Source organism: Thermobia domestica, chromosome 14, assembly GCF_964235325.1.
Source record: "Thermobia domestica chromosome 14, izTheDome1.hap1.1, whole genome shotgun sequence".
NCBI classification, from domain to species: Eukaryota; Metazoa; Arthropoda; class Insecta; order Zygentoma; family Lepismatidae; genus Thermobia; species Thermobia domestica.
Window position 1 is genome coordinate 204,631 of NC_137467.1, and position 19,031 is coordinate 223,661.

General features: G+C 34.0%; 1 protein-coding gene across 2 annotated transcripts in view; it reads left to right on the forward strand.

Annotated features, from left to right (window-relative positions):
* The window catches only part of Ptp52F (Protein tyrosine phosphatase 52F), a 220,511-nt gene that overhangs the window by 122,036 nt on the left and 79,444 nt on the right, over positions 1–19,031 (forward strand). For both annotated transcript variants that reach the window (XM_081737647.1, XM_081737646.1), the window contains exon 2: positions 18,755–18,869. In XM_081737647.1, the coding sequence (XP_081593773.1) occupies positions 18,777–18,869 (93 nt within the window). In that variant the 5' untranslated portion in view covers positions 18,755–18,776. The remainder of the gene's footprint in view (positions 1–18,754; positions 18,870–19,031) is intronic.

Genomic DNA, 19,031 nt, shown 5'->3' on the forward strand with positions numbered 1-19,031 from the left:
TTCCTTTCATTTTACAAAAGGAATCACTACCCAAATGTATGACACAGTTCATTCGTTGTGTGTTTATATAGTTGGAGAAAAGGAATTTCGAGCCAAAGTGCAATATTAATTACTAGAGAGAATAGTGAAAATAACCTCTCACACACTGTAACAAAATACACTATAAACGTTTTCGCTGAATGCTTTATCAGATAAGGTAAGTAATAAATGGGAATAAAAAAAATCAGTAAGCTTCCCTAAAACGGAAAGAAACAGTCTTTCATTTATTTTAGCAAATATTTATTGTAAGTAGACTGCATTTACTGCATACCTAATCAACTATCGCATCATTTAATTTGCCACAGCTCAAATCAATAAGTTTGTTTTATGTATAATATAAAAAGACAGAAAAAGTGATTGACTGGACCGGAACTCGAACCCAGGATCTCCGGCATAACTTGCCGATGCGTTAGCTATGCCACCCAGTCCACTTTCCAAAATAGCTAAACATCCTCTCAGTCCCCTCCACTTAGACCACATGGCATAAGTTTAAATCAGTTGTTTCGTCATTTCATTATAATGTTGCTTTATGTATCTTTGTTCTAAACACGAATACCAGATCCAGACTCAACTTAGTCTATAGCTCGACAACGAAAGTGTTCAGATGCTCCCTAAATAGGCCAAAGCCTATCCTGTACCAAGTCTGTTGAAGGGTGTATGAATTATAGATACATATTTATTTCTTAAAAGACAAATATTGAGTTCATTTCTTGTGATAGTGATCTTTAGGAACTTTGGTTTTTCCTGTCTGTCCGTGTGTCAGTCTGTCATGGAGAAATACATTTCAAGGACTATTTGATGGATCGCCGGATGTAGTGTGTCAGAAGCTACGAATCGAGTTCTTCAATTGAGCTAATATTCAAACCGAAAGTAGTAGAAATCAACTATTTTCGGTTTTTACGTTAATTACTACAGAAAAACGATAATACATAGTGGTTTTCATTAGTTCGTTAACCTATATAAGCCCCCCGGATCGAAAACGACCCTCTTAGGTATTTTGTTATTGCTAAAGCTTATATATTTGACCCCCGGGTCGTTTTCGGCCCAGTATCATAATTAACCAATGGAAGATCAACAATAAGAAATGACACTAAATTCACCAAGAATAGGTCGAAAACTATCTATTTTCCAAAATAAATCAAAATACAAAAAAGAAAAGAAAAGAAAAAAGAAAGAATATATGGGTTAAGTGTCCGAAGAGTGCATTTTATTTTTATCCTTAACACTACTTAAACCAGAAGAGAGAGAAGTAAAACAACTTCCGGTTTCAATGTTAATACGAGAAAGCCAATAGCGTTTTCTTGGAATTCATTTAACATTCTGAGAGATTAACCATTTCCGGTTCTAACATTGTCACCGAGAAACTGTTTTCTGCAGTCAATTAAGAGTTCCAAGAGTATATTTCATACTAAAACAGGAAGTGGTAGAAATCTACCATCACTTCCGGTTTCAATATTTGAAACTATTACTCCATACAAACTAAACACTTTCACAAAACAAATGTGGTATACATTTACACTTCTACTTTGGAAAAATTCATAAAGAACGAAATATTAAAGAACTGAGAATATACACATAACTATCAAAATAATGGAAATATCCATGTACTGCAACACGTAATTTTTGAGTTAGTAAACACTTTTGCTCTCGGACTGTTTTCTGTTATGTGTTGTGATAGTGAGTAGTACGCGGAACCTTCTAGTACAGATTTAAGTGTATGATAAAACAGATGTTCATGGTTCTCTTAAGTTTCAAAATGGGAGGTTTCTAAACTTCAAAGAGGGTAAATTTTACATAATACGTAGGCCCTACATAATTAATTGTACCAAGCTATCCAGGACTGCCAGTATTGGATCATCAAAAGTAAGGTGCCAACGTGAAGACTGCAAACGAAACTCGTGACAAGACATCATCAGAGGGAGTAATACACGGAAAAGAAACCCAGGTAAGTGCAATTGTCGAGCGTTGCAGACGATTGTGACAAACAGTTGCCTGCATAATTCAACAGCATCTATTTGGTCTAGGAATTAATTCGTGCGGTTGGTACGCACACATTGAAGCTGTAGTACAAACACAAAATACATAAATACCTTAAGAAAAATATTGTCCATCGCTAGCCACCACTTTCGCCCATCTGTCAGGCAATGTACGGATTCCGTGGCGAAAGAAGTCCTCATCCTTGGAAGCGATCCAGTCAGAGACCCATGTTTCGATATCTTCTGAAGAAGTAAACCGCTGTCCAATCAAATCGTTGTTCATGCAATCGAACAAGTAGTAGTCCGAAGGAGCAACGTCTGGTGAATACGGCGGGTGGGGTAAAACTTCCCATCCGACATTTTCTAAATAGGTTTTGACCGGTTTTGCGACATGTGGGCGAGCGTTATCATGTTGAACAATAAGTTTATCATGTCTGTTCTCCCATTCTGGTCGTGTTCTGGCCAGAGCTTGCTTCAAACGCATTAATTGTCGTCGATAACGTTCTCCATTCATAGTTTCACCCGGTTGCAGCAGCTCATAGTACACCACACCTTTCATATCCCACCATATGCACAGCATAACCTTTCCACAGTGAATATCTCGTTTTGGTTGTGATGGACCTGGTTCACCTGGTTTCACCCAGGCCTTTTTTCGTTTAGGGTTCTCGTAATGGATCCACTTCTCATCACCCGTAATAATTCGATGCAGAAACCCCTTTCTGCTCTGTCGTTGAAGCAGCAATTCGCAAATGGTTTTTCGTCTTTCAACGTCTCTGTCTTTCAATTCATGTGGAACCCAATGTGACATCTTTTGAATCATTCCCATGGCTTTCAAGCGTTTGGAGACTGTTGTTTGATCAACGCCTAATGCTGCTGCAAGTTGTTAATGCGTTTGACACGAATCCTGCTCGAGCAATGCTGTCAATTCTTCGTCTTGAATTTTTTTTGGCTGTCCAGCTCGCTCTTGGTCTGCCAAGCCGAAATCACCACTTCTAAACCGTGCAAACCACTTCTGACACGTTCGCTCAGCTAGAGCATGGTCACCATACACTTCCACCAAAATACGATGACTTTCAGTCGCACTTTTCTGCATGTTAAAGTAATGCAGCAGGACACCCCGCAAAAACACTTTATCAGGCACAAATTGCGCCATGTTCACTTAACTACAAACTGGTGTTGTTGACGCTTTAATCCACTGCCCTATACTACGAACGATACGCGATGACAGGGGTTTGCAACACATGTGTGGATACACGGAACTGTGGGACGCTCCGTTCGTTGCGCCATCTCTTGTCCACCCGCACGAATTAATTCCTAGACCAAATATTTTAGCTACACTGATTTTAAACTTGCAGTTAGTTTTGTCGGTTAATATTTTTTCTCATTGGTGGCACTGTACCTACCACATGATTTTCTTCTCAAATTCAAATTATTTTCTTAATGTCCTACTAATTTATTTATTTACTTTATTTTTCTTTCTTTCTGACTTACTTACTTTCTTTCTTTCTTTCTTTCTTTCTTTGTTTTTTCATCCAATTGGTGAATTTAACAGATATTCAAAATGAAAATGAATGATTTCAGTCACTTTGCTGCCGTTCGGTTCTTTCCCTCTTCTTCGGTGACTCAGCGTACTGTTTCCTTGTCATAACAGTATTAAACAAACAAGAAGAAAGCAATAGCGGGACAACTAGTATAATTTGCGTCTTCATATTTCTTTTCCTCTTCTTGAAGAACATTAAAGTGTACTTTAGCATGTCTTAATAAAATGCAATATTACACCAAAAAATCACAACTAAATACTAATAGTGGTATAATTTGCGTTGACTGCAGCAAAATTCAGTAACTGCATATAAAGACAAAAAGTGGTAATTACTACAGTTCAAGTACCTTCAGAAAAAATACTCCGTAGATCATAGGGAATAGCTGTACACATCGTAACTCTGATTCATTCGTAGAAGGAAGGAACTGAATTTTAATTTGAGTTAACTTCTCTTTCAGCAGCGAGGCTTATAAGTTGTAAATCTATTGCTTAACGTGAGATCCAAAACAGATGAGTTCCCACCGGGCAGGAACGCAATTTTGCTGACCATTTACGTAAATTGAATAATGAGCACAATGTCCTAAAAATGTACTACCTTGAATATGTACTAAGTTAAACTATTCGATTTGACCATTCATGCATAAATTAAACATTATTTCTAAAAGAAAATCTTCTTAAATGGTATTGCTAATATATAATATGTCAGCTCTTCTTTTAACCAGATATCACTATGAGTTATGTTTACATCACTCGTCTTGCTAATGATGTTAGATTTCCTGTTTTGTACACGGAAGTTCCTTGTTACTTTTCGCACTGTAACTGCATTGTTTTCAAATGTTTTAGTTGTTTTTTTTATCCTTTACTTCCTTCAGTCAACTTTCATAAGATGTCTCCTACTGGAAACAAAATCGCATTCACTTCGGAAGATATACTTTATACAAACTAAAAGATTGTGGCAAAACTTAGACAGTAAATCAGAATTCTCTTATACCTCCAGGCAGTCGTTCTTTCAGAAAAAGTGTTCCGGAGGTACTGCTGGTACTATTTTATTTATTATTATATTATAGACGCATTGTTTTGGTCTTGTCCGGGGAAGCACTTTTGTGGTTTAAATTCCACGTTCAACTGTAGGTGTATGTCTCATACAGTCTCGGTTCTGAACGAGACCTATGAATCAACCAATCAAAAAACAAGAACACAGTTCTAGTTAATACCAACCCAAAAGAGGCTCATTTCTAGGAACTTCGGAATCAGTGTTGGTTTCGTATAAGTTTCCTCTGAATTAAGAAGGAAGTCACTGGATTAAAAGCGCGCATGAGTTTACTCCATTGATTACTTCATTCAGAAATTAGCAGAAGAAAGTAGAAAATATAGGGTCAAGTGGGGTAATTGTGAAACGAAAAACCATACTTTTGAGTGTACAGCAAACACTGCTTGGGTTAGAAACCTGAAAATAATACCATTATATATGGCAGAAGAACATTTGTCCAAACATTTTTGAAAATAACTCAAGTACTTTTAGTTATCACATTCAGTTTTGCTTTCAAAAAAAAAAAAAGTTTTAAAATGGCTCCTGCATTTGGGGCTATTGAGAAACAGCCACATAACTTACAGGATTGGTGATTCTAAACAATACTGGGGGCTATAATAAAATGCTTTGGGTGTAATGTTTCACATGACAAAATTTGGTGTAATTATCTCGGATAATTATTCGTTATTCTCTATCAAAAATTATATGAATAAGAACTTTTTTGTACTCACTTTATTAGTAATAACTTCGCAAGCTTGGAGTTAAGAGAAACTTTCATGTTCTGTCTTTACCAAACATATTTTGTTCTCAAAAACTGTCATACTTAAGATATTTGATATATATATATATATATATATATATATATATATATATATATATATATATATGCAATAGATATAGGCTAGCAATAAATTTACTACCTTGTCATATTTTTCTATGAGACTTGAAAGTCACAGAGTTCTGAAAAAAAACAGGAATGTTTCACAATATCCCCACTTTTTCTGTCACAATTACTCCACTTGACCTTGACTCTGGAAGTACGTTCCTGTTAAACTTTTGAATTAAAGAGAAAATCTTTTCAGCTATTGATCTTCTAAATAAGTTCACTTATTTATAGTATATTCTAGTTACTACCAAACTACCAATGACACTTTCGCACATTGGTTATATATTACATGCCTGGTGAAGTACTTCCCGAGTAGGTAGAAGTGCACTTTCTGCTTTATTTTTATGTAGATATGTTGTCGATTTATTATCGCTGGTAACAAAGATTGCAAATTATCTATAAGTACCTTTAAATTTAATTTTAAAAATTACAAAAAAATCTTACGTAATAAAATTTGACAGATGAACGCCATATTGATTGTTTACATTGTAGTGGGTGTACGCGCGTGCATGTAGTGGAAGTTGTATTTCTCGAATGTGGCGTAACACTTAAACTGGTAAGTAGTTCGGTGCTTCATGCAGAAAATTATAAAGCATTGATTACTTTTCGTTGAATTTAAATATTAAATAGTATTGCGTGTCGTATCGAACTTATCAATGTATTAATCCGAAGTGGGTTAAGTAGGAAAGAACAATCCAGAATTATTTAGTGTATTTGATTTGATTTGATTTTGTTGCATTCGGCGGGCGTGGCGTGGTAAATTGAGATCGAAAATGGCAGGTGGGATTCTTATGCGTGTTCCAGTTTGTGACGGATGCGAAATCAGTGAGTATAGGCTTCTGAAAATAATATCAGATAGAGAAGGAAGTGGTACTTTGACATTACTACAAAATCATGGAGTGCTTCCGCTAGGGAGATTGTGTAAATCTTGTCAGGAAGCTTTAGTAGTATTAGTCGGAATGGGTTAGAAGCCCCGCAGAGGTTGGTTGGGTTCTGTATTCGATATAAGTAGTGGTAGTAGGAGTAGTAGTAGCAGTAGCAATAGTAGTTGTAGTAGTAGTAGTAGTAGTACAATATGATGATGATGTATGTATGTATGTATGGAAATTCCATATCGTTGTGCTATTTGTATTCTTGGTTCCTTATTTTGTGGGAGGGGGTAACTTTGTAATTGTTGATTGCCAACATGTCATGTTACCACTTTTTCATAATAAGGTACCGATAATACATATACCGCAACGATATGGGATCTTCACATATGCTACAACAGCCATACCAGCGTTGTAAAGAATTACCCGAACATTTATATAACTTAGTCTTTCTCAAAATACTATTTTATTAACTTAACCAGTTAACACATTAGTTCTTCAATACATAAGACTCCTTGATAAAAGAAATGTATTAGTTTCTACAATAATATCTAGACGAAAACTTCTTTCACATTTTACCATTACCTAACTTCGAACTCTTACATAAACATAAACCGTTTGAACTTTGTAACGGTCCTCATTTGTTTTTCAACTGCCATGGTACTATCTTTAAACACTACCAGCCCAAGTCGCTTATTCTATTCATAATCCCAATAGTTGCCAGATCTACGTGCGCCGGCCGGAGTGCTCGTGTTAGAAATACGATTTACGGATCTACGAATTAAATCTACGGTCTTCAATATGAAATTACCTCAATTTAATTATTTATGCCGTATATGCCTTTATAATATAAGTTAGCATGAAAATATAACCCTTGTAAATAACTAACAAAAGCTTAGGGTTAAACTCTTCATTGTTTTGCCTGTATGATCGCATAGATAAACATTGTTTCCCTAGCGTAAACGTTGTTTTCATTCAATAATTTGATAGAAACAAACTTAGTCGCTTAAAATTAGCTTTAATTGAAATGAAATTCACAATGAGTTTCCTATTTTGAAACCTATAATGTCTATCGACACTTCAGAGGAATGATAATAATAATAGTTGTAAATTATGTAGTGCGTGTTTCTTCCAGAAAACAGATTACCAAACCTATTGAAAATAACGTAGTATACAGAGTTTGTCTGGAAAGTAATGAGACCGAGTCCAGGAAATAAAATTTCTTGATCCGATTGTTACAACTTGTTAAAATTCTACGAAGTACTCTCCTTGGCTACCGACACACCATTGCCAGGGTAATTTCCACGCAACATACGCCTCTTGGAAGTCAGCTTCCGACAACTCCGTCAGAACATCCGTTGTTGCAGCTTGGATGACCAAAACATCGTCAAAACGGCAACCTTTTGAGCTTCGCTGGGCTCATGTTGGGACTGTACAGTGCCTGTGGCAACGCCAATTCTAGCTAGTAATGACATTACATCGAATGCGGTGTGACTCGGCGCATTATCAAAATGGAGCTTGTAGCGTTTGTCAATCTCCGGTCGGTCCCGATTGACTCTGTCTCGCAGGCGTTTTAGAACTGAAAATGAAAATCAACATGGAAAAGTCGAAAGTCGTGAGAACACACCTTTCTGAATCGGGATAGAATAAAGAGAACTGGAAGAGGTCGATCATTTCAGATATTTGGGAAGTCTTTTAACGAGAGATGCTTACTGCACCAAAGAGATCAGGTCAACAAAGACGCATTCAGCAAGAAAAAGGCCATTCCTAACTAACAGACTTAACATTGGACTAAGCATTGCATGGATACTCATCAGAAAACCACAAACTATCCATGTAATGTAGATTCTCGTACAGACTTGTTAAAACAAGTCCACAGCACACGAGCACTCTAGAAGTGCATGTATTCGATAGAAATAAGCACCATTCAAAAAGTTAACATTAACATAAGAATTTAACATTAGGCATAAAAAAAGCACTTAAACATTCTAAATACGTAATAAATAATCCATAGCATTTCATTGTGGTATATTATTTATATTACTAGTATATTATCGATATATTATTAGTATACTATTATCTGTATATTTTATTGTATTTACTTCTTATATTTTCTCTTTCCGAAAAATGTCAGTGAACTTTACTCTCAAATTTTCTACATTAGTATTTATTGATATTGAGGAAGCGGCAATTTTTAAATGGCCCGGGGCGCCAAAAAAAAGTTGAATATAGTCCTGTGAAGAAGGTATGGAATGTATCGGTCGGTAAGAGTATGGGGGAGGGGGAATAATAAATGAAGAGAAAATTCATAATTATTTAAAATGGTTTAAAAAAAAAAAAAAAAAAAAAAGGAAAAAGAAATGGAAAATATTAACTATCCCAATCTGCTGAAACCTCTAGCGAAAGTACTTACAATGAACCTTTGATACTTTCAAACAGTGATAGAAAACAAGAAAGTGTGATGATCGTGAAAAAAGAAATCTAATTCAACATATCAATACATTTCATGCTCCCTACATGCCGAAAAATAATATTTTTGAATGTACTTCCGTTCAGATGTATGTACACTTGCCTAGAGAATGGTTTCTTAAACCTCAGCTGAAACGAATTATTCAAAGTTTTGCTAAAATATTATCTTGCTCGAGATAGAAAATATGAAGTGTGACCGAGTAGAAAACCCAAACTAGGAACTTTCTCAACGTTTTTTCCATCTAGTAAACTTCTGATAATGTTTGCTACTACTTACCTTTAGAAATGTGAATTTCCTTCTATTATGTATATCAAAGTTCAGGAATAAGTTGAATGTTGAATCCAATTGAAAAGTTAAGTGAATTGAAACCAGGCATTAAGCAGTTATATATATATATATATATATATATATATATATATATATATATATATATATATATATATATATATATAGTTGCTAGCGCGTGTGTCTGGGGCGCGTGATCCCGGGTTTGATTCCTGGTAGGAGAGGAGAACACTTCATTTCACAATAATTCATTTGCATTGATAATCCGTCTCCTTTAGCCTGAATAGCATAACCGTGGGACGTTATACTTAAAAAAGCAATAAATTTTACGAGTTAGAATATTTTAATAAGAAACTCTTTATTCAAAGAATAGTTGATTTTTCAATTTGCATTTAAAATGCTATAATTTGGTTACTTAGGTACGAAATAAACCAATAGATATGTAATTTTGTCTCTGGGGAAAAAAATGATCTTTCCTCTACATCAGTGGAAAAGACTGAGAAACCCTGGTTTAGAAGCCATGACATCCAATGTAGCCGCACCATATTTTAAACTTAAGCTTTTTATAAAATTATACAGGAATTTCTTCCTATTCTTCAAAATAAGGGTACTTCACTAAAGGGTGAAAGTTTAAAAATATATTTTCTTTAAAACTGTTGTAATGCATTTTTATTATTTCTTATATCTATGAGGATATTCCCAAATTAAGCTTTACAGTTGTCATATATGGTTACATTCTCTATATCTTATCAGTAAGGTATTTTTCAACAGAATAATTTTTTTTTAACAATAATTGTATCAGAGTATTTCTGAATACCTGTTTCTGGTTAATGTCCTTATACACTGCTCCACAGAACTTAAGCAACTCGAAGAAAGTGGCAGAAAATAAAACGACCTATATATATATTTATACCTATATACCTATTTAAAGTTAATAATCAAACTAGGCGTGTACTGGGAGACACGATTGAAGAAACTAATTACTGACTCTTTAAGGTTATCATTTCCATCCAAAGTTTAAAGTATATTTTTAGAGGTGGGTGTTTACGTGGCTTTCACGCAAGTTTTTAGAACCGGGAAAATTGCAACAACCTTGGGTTTATGTAATATGATTGAAGAAATTATTCTTAGTTACCCTAAATGGAACTAGTTCATGGTTTGCATTTTGGAAGTGGGATGAAACAACTTTCTCTAATTTTGGATACGAAGCCAATATATTTCTCGATGTTCTGACATTTTCATTTTGAGACGCAATCGAATTGCAGGACTTCCCTTAATTTTCCAGGCTGTGGAAATCTTTATAGTAGATGACCAACTATAGACTTTGAATAGGTATAAGTCAATAATATGTGTATGATTATTGATTTATATTTATTAATAAGAGATCTCCAGATCAGGATGCCATTAAAAATGTTTGGGAATCATGCATAACGAAGTTCGTTTGCTCTCGATCAACTATAACGGTGTTCGGCTGTAATCTGGGAAAAAAAAAAAGGAATGTGGCTACGTTTTCTGTTTTTGTAGTACATACTCACGCATTAGTACAAAGTAATATATGTTTCTTCGTGTGTCAGTTAATTATAAATGAAAAATGAAATGACGATTATACCTGTTAGGCTAAGGAAGACTATGATTAAAGCAAGTGAATGAACGATGATATAATTGGTGGAATGAGAAAATGGGAGGAAACGGGAGTACCCTGAGAAAACCCACGAGCGCGATGTTCTGTATCACAAACTTACTTGGCCGGGAATCGAACCAAGGACCCCGGCAGTAGAGGTAAGCGCTCAACCACTGAGCGCTCTCATTTAGAAAGGTATTTCTCAACACTACATTTAGATAATTACGTATAAACGAAGAGTTATTGCATTAGAAAGGGAACAAGAATAAATCATACTTTTTTTTTTTTTTTTTTTTTTTTTTTTTTGTAATAACATAATTTGAATCAAACACACTACGAACACTTCACTTAAAAAAGGAAATTACTAAAAATCTACCTCTGTTTGCTCAACACTACATATGAATAATTGCACATGTTAAAACGAGAAATAGTTACGTTAAAACTAGATCGGAAAACACCCGAATTCTTCTTGCTTATCTGGTGGATTATGTGATGTATAGTACAATTATCTCATGTTACAAAGGTCTTTGATCGTAAAATGTGTTCAAGAAAGCAAATTGACAAATGAAAATGAGATTTAGAAAAAAAATAAGTATTCCAATATGTCAGTCCTATCCAAAAAAAAAAAAAAATATTTAAAAAAAATCCAGTTAGCCCTTTTAGCTTCTTGTATCTTTCTTGGAGGAAAATGTTGATTTTCAGTTATTGCTTCAGTACTATTCATCTTTTTCTTTTCTTTCTTTCTTTTTTTTTAATGATGCCTGCAAGGTATACATGAAGGGAAATTTGGAGTAGAATAGGAAAATTTCCCTGAAAAATCCCTTTTTTAAAATTTGGTATCCCCCCTGGAGCGACCTCGGCCTCAAGTGGTCTAAGATAATACACCTTGAAAAATATTATGGTCTATATGTAATATATAGGCGAGGTTTCGTTGCGATATCTATAATAGCTACTAGGGAAAAATGTTTTTTCAATCTTCTTTGACAAAAAATAACAAATTTCATATATAAATAAGGAAAAAGTATGGCATAAATAATAAAAGTTGCCGATCACTGTAATACTTATCCGAATATTATAGTTAATTCGTCATTCTCTTCAGAATGAAGAAAAAAACTGTCAAATGATAGCATGCTCATATGTTCATAGCATACGAAAAAGGGAAATTTGGGATAAGCATGGAAATTTCTCTCCTTTTTTGAGATTTGGCTCTTCCTGGAGCGGTCCCGATTACAGGTATCTAAACATAATCTACCTTGAGAAAACTATGCCGTATTTATGATAGTTACGAAGGGGAAAAGTATTTATCAATTCTATGTGAAAATACAAATGAGATACTATTAGAGAACCGAAGCCAGTAGCAATACTCTTATCTTTCTAATATAGCACGGATTACACTCAAATTATACCAATCAATTACCAGTCGCTAATAAAAAAATTTAATAAACCCACATAAATTGCAGCTAAGACAACTCACTTCTCTTGTCTGAAAACCCAGTCTATAAAATTTTCTGGATGTAACGAAGGGAATTGGGAGAGGAAAAGGGGAGAATACTATAGTGTTCATTTCTTAATACATGCGCATAACTATGAATTTAAAGTACTTACAAACAATACCGAAACACTTTCTTCTTCCAGTTTTTCGAAGTAAAAGGATAAATATTTCTACGCTAACCAAAACACATTTAATGTAAACTTCAAGGGACTTCGCTACACTATATCGTCGAACTCAAAGAGCGGAAAATGCGTTTTGTTGGAACGTTATACTCTCTGGACGTAAGAAAAAAAAAAGTCATTTTAAAGCAGGGTTGATATGTTTAAAACAAAATGTTTAAAACAAGTGTTTAAAACATGTTTAAAACGAGGGCTGTTGTTTTATTCAGTTTGTTTTAAACGTTTTAAACAAATTGTTTTAAACGTGTTTTTTTTCGATGCTGGTTGGACATGTTTAAAACAATTAAAATATCAGATTGAAGAAGCTAATTTAATTTTCTAACAAACAACCCATCCTCCGCAGGGTTTGTGCATGGAGTAAATTACAAGCAGAGTTATATTCTTATTATAACAGCAATTACTGAACGAAATTCGTGCTTATTGTGCTTATAACTAAACCAACAGAAGTTCAAGTGAAGTATTTGAACATTTCATGAGATATACATCATTGAAAAGCTTATAGACCACAAATTCCAACGAGATAATATGCGTGAAATTCCCGCCGTATTCGTAGAAAAAGAACAGACATAAAAATCATTAAAAATATGAAAATATTGACTTTGCGGGGCCCTGGCAACCCTTGCAGTTACCTGCGCTGACAAAATGATGCTAATGTGTAGGCCACATACTTGTGACAATAATGTAAGAAATGGTAGCCATTGCTGCCATTGCGTAATGAATTCGTTTTATGTAGGAAATATTTTAAAAAAAATATGCGCAGAAAAACATTCATTGAATTAGACATTCTCTCCCCTCCCCCACTATAGTACCACGTCCATATGCAAATCATTTTTGCTGCACACATCATATATACGAACAAGAATTATGCTTCTAGACCACTTCAGTGAAATATATCTTGTGTTATACGGGACCGTCCCGAAAATAAATGTAAATTAACCAAATTTGACCCCCTCTTCCTCTATAAACAAGTACACATACAGGTTACTATCATGTAGGGGACTACTTCATTGCTTCACATACCAATTTTTATGGATGTACCACACAGAGGGGAGGAATACCCGCCAAAACCTGATGAAAAAAAAATTGATGAAAAAAAAAAAAACTTCATCCTCCCTCTCTCGGCCCTACATACGTACCCCGTATATACATAAAATGCAAGTGACGGAAAGCTTTATCTCTCAAAAATACTTTGGTACCAAATCACCTTTCTAGCTTAATTAAGGACTGAGCTATTGATGTTTGTTGTAAAAATAAATGTAATTTACGTCAAAAAACTGAAACTCCAAAAATTGGCTAACTTTGTCCCCTCCCTGCTCCCCATAATAAGCAAGAAGTACAAATCAGGGTTGGCAAAAACCATGGTTTTTATTGAAAAAACAAAAAACCGTTTTTTTGGTTTAAACCAGGTTCTTTTGGTTTAAATAATTTGCTCTATATATTCATATCATATATGGTCAGAAATAAGTTTGTTTCGCCTTGATGTTGTTATGCAACTACCGGGTTATGCTGGAAGGGATCACATAAGCTTAAAGCGGAATAAAAATCGTTTCTCGAGTTACATCCGAGAGAAATTGTCCTCCATTTGAACTCGGAACCAGGATTAATTGGCCACAAATGTGATACGTCTGCCGACTCACTCACGAAGGAATCCTGATAAAAAATACGTTGTACTGATCTTTACATGCTTCTTAATATAACTGTCAAGAGTCATTTCAGAAGGACAAAAAGATAAACAGTTGCACAAGTGAAACCATTATACAGAATTAGATATGGACAATTTCAAAGTACTACGGAGTACAGAAGAACTAATTTAGTTCGAGTTAGTTAACAACAACTTTTATTGGTCCAAATTAAAAAAATACAACGACTTAATTTGCATATTAGTAAGAAAAGTGAATAAAGATACGAATTATTTGAGTCCACTTTGGCTCAGACTCATTTATACATAAATAAATACCAAAGAGACTTCTCATTTCACTAAATGTCTCTCGTGGGGCCTGACCCCCCCTTCCCCCAAACACAAAAAATACGGCATTTCGATGTATTTTATCAATAGTAAACATTGAAACGAAACAATATTTAGAATTTTTCTTTGATTGCAATTAAATAAAAACAATAATAACAACTACAAAAAATCACAAAACAAACATTTATAAACTTTTATATATATATATATATATATATATATATATATATATATAATATATATAAAGTTGCTTATGCAGTATAATCTTTTTGAGTAATGAATGGGGAATTTAGGTCTGAATATAATACGAATAATATACGGGAGTGAAATGTGATAACCCACAAACGTGTCTTCATCAAGATTTTACAAACACTTACACTTTTAGGAACATTTTTCGTTTTTTGGTTTAAACCAGCCAACCCTGGTACAAATACACGATATTACCATGTAGTAACCTACTTCATTGCTTCATGTAACAATTTTTATGAATCTATCCCCCAAGAGGGGGAACGGCCCCCAAAAAACTGTTGAAAACAAAACAAAAAAACCACGATATTTACCCTCCTCCCACATACATAAAATGCACACCAGGAAAGTTGCATCTTTGAGGAATAAATTAGTACCAAAACCATCTTCCAGCCTTAATTTGAAGTTTAAGACTGAGCCATTGAGGTTTAAAGCCCTGACACAGCAGTTGCGTCAATGGGAGTTTAAAGATGAAGAATGCAGACGACCAGTAGAACGTAACACAAAGAAACTAAACTACATATTCTGTGAACGGAGATCGGGAAGATCCCGATTTTTTCTCCGGAATTGAACATTTGGGCGGATCGAGATTAGGGAAGTTCCCGAAATTTGATCTAGCGGTTGAATATAGATGGCAAGCAGTACCTAAGAGTGTAAAAATGTAATATATATGCTTATGTAGATTATTGTTTTAAACAAAATAAACGTTTTAAACATGTTTTTTTCTTGTTTAAAACAAAGTACTTTGTTTTAAACGTTAAAAACGTTTTAAACAAAAAAAACATGTTTTAAACATAAAAAACGTTTTTTATGATTTTTTTAAAAAAAACATGTTTTTTTTCAACCCTGTTTTAAAGCAAGATTATAAGTTCTAGTGTTTGATATATGCGCGTGACACAGTCTTTGTGCCAAAGGAATTAATAAAGGCAGTTTTCTTTCTTTTCTGGCTCCTGACTTCAGGTACTGTCCCCTGAAGTTCCCTGGTACGTTTTAGGGAAAGTTAAAGAAATATTGTTGGGACGGCTGTCCCTTGAATCCTGAGTGTAATAGGGGATTTTGTTCTTATTCTATATTATATAGAATTACCTATTTCTTTGTTATTCTTTAAAATTATTTCCTCCTTTCTGGAAATCGAAATATAAGCGAGTGACAAGTGTGTTCCATGAAACACTGATAGATCTTCACAGGTTTCCTTTGTACGAAAGGGAATTCTATAGTTTCACTTTAGATGTATATAATAGAACATAAAGGTTTGAATGGTATTTAGAGTAGGAATGTGGCTTTAACCCGATTTTGCCAAATAAACCTACTGGATTGGTAATAATAATAATAATAATAATAATAATAATAATAATAATAATAATAATAATAATACATTTTTAAAAAACTGGACTTTTCATAACTCTGACCCTGAGAGAGCAAGATTAGCTAAACGATCGTCTGTTCAAAAATTGAAATTACACAACAAATACCGTAAACATGTAAGTTGTTTCAAAATGTCGTGGAAAATAAGGGAAATTAGCAACACACATTTTGGGATGAAGGTTCTGGAGTGTAAGGTTAGAATGAGCTGCATTAAGAGTATAAAATACAATATATCTGTCCAGAAGAAAATACTCCAAAAATCGACAAGAATTTAGGGAAATTAGTCTAATTTTGTGGCTAATACAGACTTCAGAATGTGTGATGGGATAGACTTCATTACGATGGAAAGAGAGGGGAAAAAATACATATAGGAAACATATTAGGTTAAGATATGAAATCATGAGAGCATTTAATAATTGTGTACCAAAAGTTTTATGTACACAAAAATTATTTTTGCACTCGAGTGTCAGTTTTTCCCTAATTTTATGTACAATACGCTTCAACTAATGAACACCTCTAATAGGATTTTTAGATTTATTACTGGCAATTTAAACACCCCTTGTCATACTGAAAAATTAATAATTTACGAATGCATAAGCTAAATAAACTGCCTTCGTAATGTCTCAAGATTTATTGGTAGATAAGTTGTTTTAATCGATTGAAATATATTTTATGATTATGGTTTGAAAGGCACAATAAATCGGAATTATGCAATATTTTAATCTTCTGTCATTCCAGAGACTCAGAGTTGTGTCCTACGCTAAACGTAGAGTAGTTTACATGATGTTACGAAGAAATATTATCAGGCAACCGTTGTCAACCATGTCAAAGAAATCAAAATTCGATAAAACTACATTTCGTATTATTATAGCACGTGAAGTTTACTACTTATATAATTGATACAATTACTTATTTTTATGTATATAAGTAAGCAGAAAAAATGGTAATAAAATAGAACGTCTTGCGGTAAATTTTATAAGCAAAGTACAACTCTAAACTGTGCGGGAGGAACAGTATGTCAGAAATTGGCCAAAATAAGATAAGTCAAAATTGGATATCTATGTGTCATGCTCCACCCCCGGTTAACTTGGTATAAGTCAATTCTAAAAGTGAGTTGAATAATCACGTCTTGGTACGTATAAGTTCTTCATATTTATGCTTAGTAAAATAAAAAAATCTCCTCCTGAAAACTTTTTTCTTTTACTTACACTGTTTCTCTCGCGCAGTCTAGAATTGAAACCGCAAGTGCTAAATCTATAACTTTCCGCGCAACAATAGAAAAACAAATTTCTGAAATGGAACCTATTGATCAGAAGCTGAATTCATATCAACAACAGTTTCTCGCATTCTCTTAGTACGTAGGAATCTACATTGAAACCGGAAGTTGGCGATAGTCATTATTACTTCCGGTTTCAGTAGAATAAAGCTGAGATGAAATATTTTCTTAGGATACGGAATCCATATCAAAAACGTGTATCGCCTCCCATTCCCGTTTTCATTCTGTGCGAATCAATATTAAAATCGGAAATAGGTAGATTTCGATACTTCCGGTCGCAATAAACTAATAAAACCGGAGATGAAATATGTTTTTTTCCTCTACTGAATCCATATAAAAGACTGCTTATCACTGTTACCGTTTTTGCTCTATGGTTATCAATACAGAAACCGGAAGTAGTAGTAAATTTCTACTACTTCCGGTTTCATTAGAGAGAGAGAGAGAGAGAGAGAGAGAGAGAGAGAGAGAGAGAGAGAGAGAGAGAGACGCAAGTGAAAGTGTGGCATCTTTTCTCAACGCTTTTTCGATTCAAGAAAATCGATTGAGCCTTTTTATTACCGTTTCCGTTTTTAATAGTAATCAATGAAACCGGAAATGGCTAATTTCTACCACTTCCTCTTTCAATGGAGGGTGAGCGGCGGAGATGAATCCTATTCTTGGGTCGCTAAATCGATGTCAAGAAACCCCGATATCTCTGATGGTTGTGTAGACAGACTAACATAACCGTTCCATAAGCCTTCAAACAAATACGCAAAGCATAAGTTGAAAGTCCTCAAGTGGTGGCAGAATTCGAAACATTTATATGTTTTATAAGGGTTTTATTATGTATTAATATAATAAAAATAAATCAGTAAATTATTTCATTAAAATAATATACGTACTATTAGATAAAATAGTTAGTTTCTCTTAACGCCCCACACCAAACTGATGTAGCTAGAAACGTGAAAGTTGGACAGATAATTGATTTTGTTACTGCTGTAAGGAATAAGAAAGGATTCTTTTGTACACGCATTCTAAGGAAGGTAAAAGTATTGAATATAGTTTTCATTTATCTTTACTACTTAAAGGCAAAAGTTGAGCCAATGATAAATTAGATGTATTTGTTACCGCAACTCTGATAAGTGTTTGATCTAATTCACATCGCATTCTATAAACTATCTGAATTTATAGTTTTGCAACACATTTCGCGTATTTTCAGTTTCTTATTTGCTGGATACTCTGATCAGAGAAGTGGATAAAAAATATATCTGAGTCAGAGCTAGGCATCCTGTATCCAGCGGTTCTTTTGTTTACGCATTTAACGTATCTTTATTTTCCTGCTGCAGATAAGAGACCAAGAACGGAACTCGAAACATCTATCAGGAAGTGGACAAATACTGTATTATGTGGTCTCAAAATTATGATTCATTGTTATCAGTATAAATAATTTATCCTATATTTGTTGTTTACAGCAATATTAAAGTTATTTTCCTTTCTTTAAATTTCCATACTCAATTAGTTCAATTGTTTTGCAGAACTTGTCATTAAAAAGACGTGATGAAGGCGGACTTTTTGCTGTTTTTGGCCGTGTTACGTGTTACTGGAATTGGAGCTGATGTTACTGACCCGTTGGACTTTAGTACTACAGAGGTAAGCTGAATAACTTCTAGATAAACATTTCTTAACTTTTCCGTTGTTTATCAGCAGTAGCAAAACAACAAATAGATAGATAGACTAACAGAAAATTAAGGGAAAAGATGTACATTTAAAAAGTAAAATGAATGGAAAAAGTATTTTACATTATTTTGATGG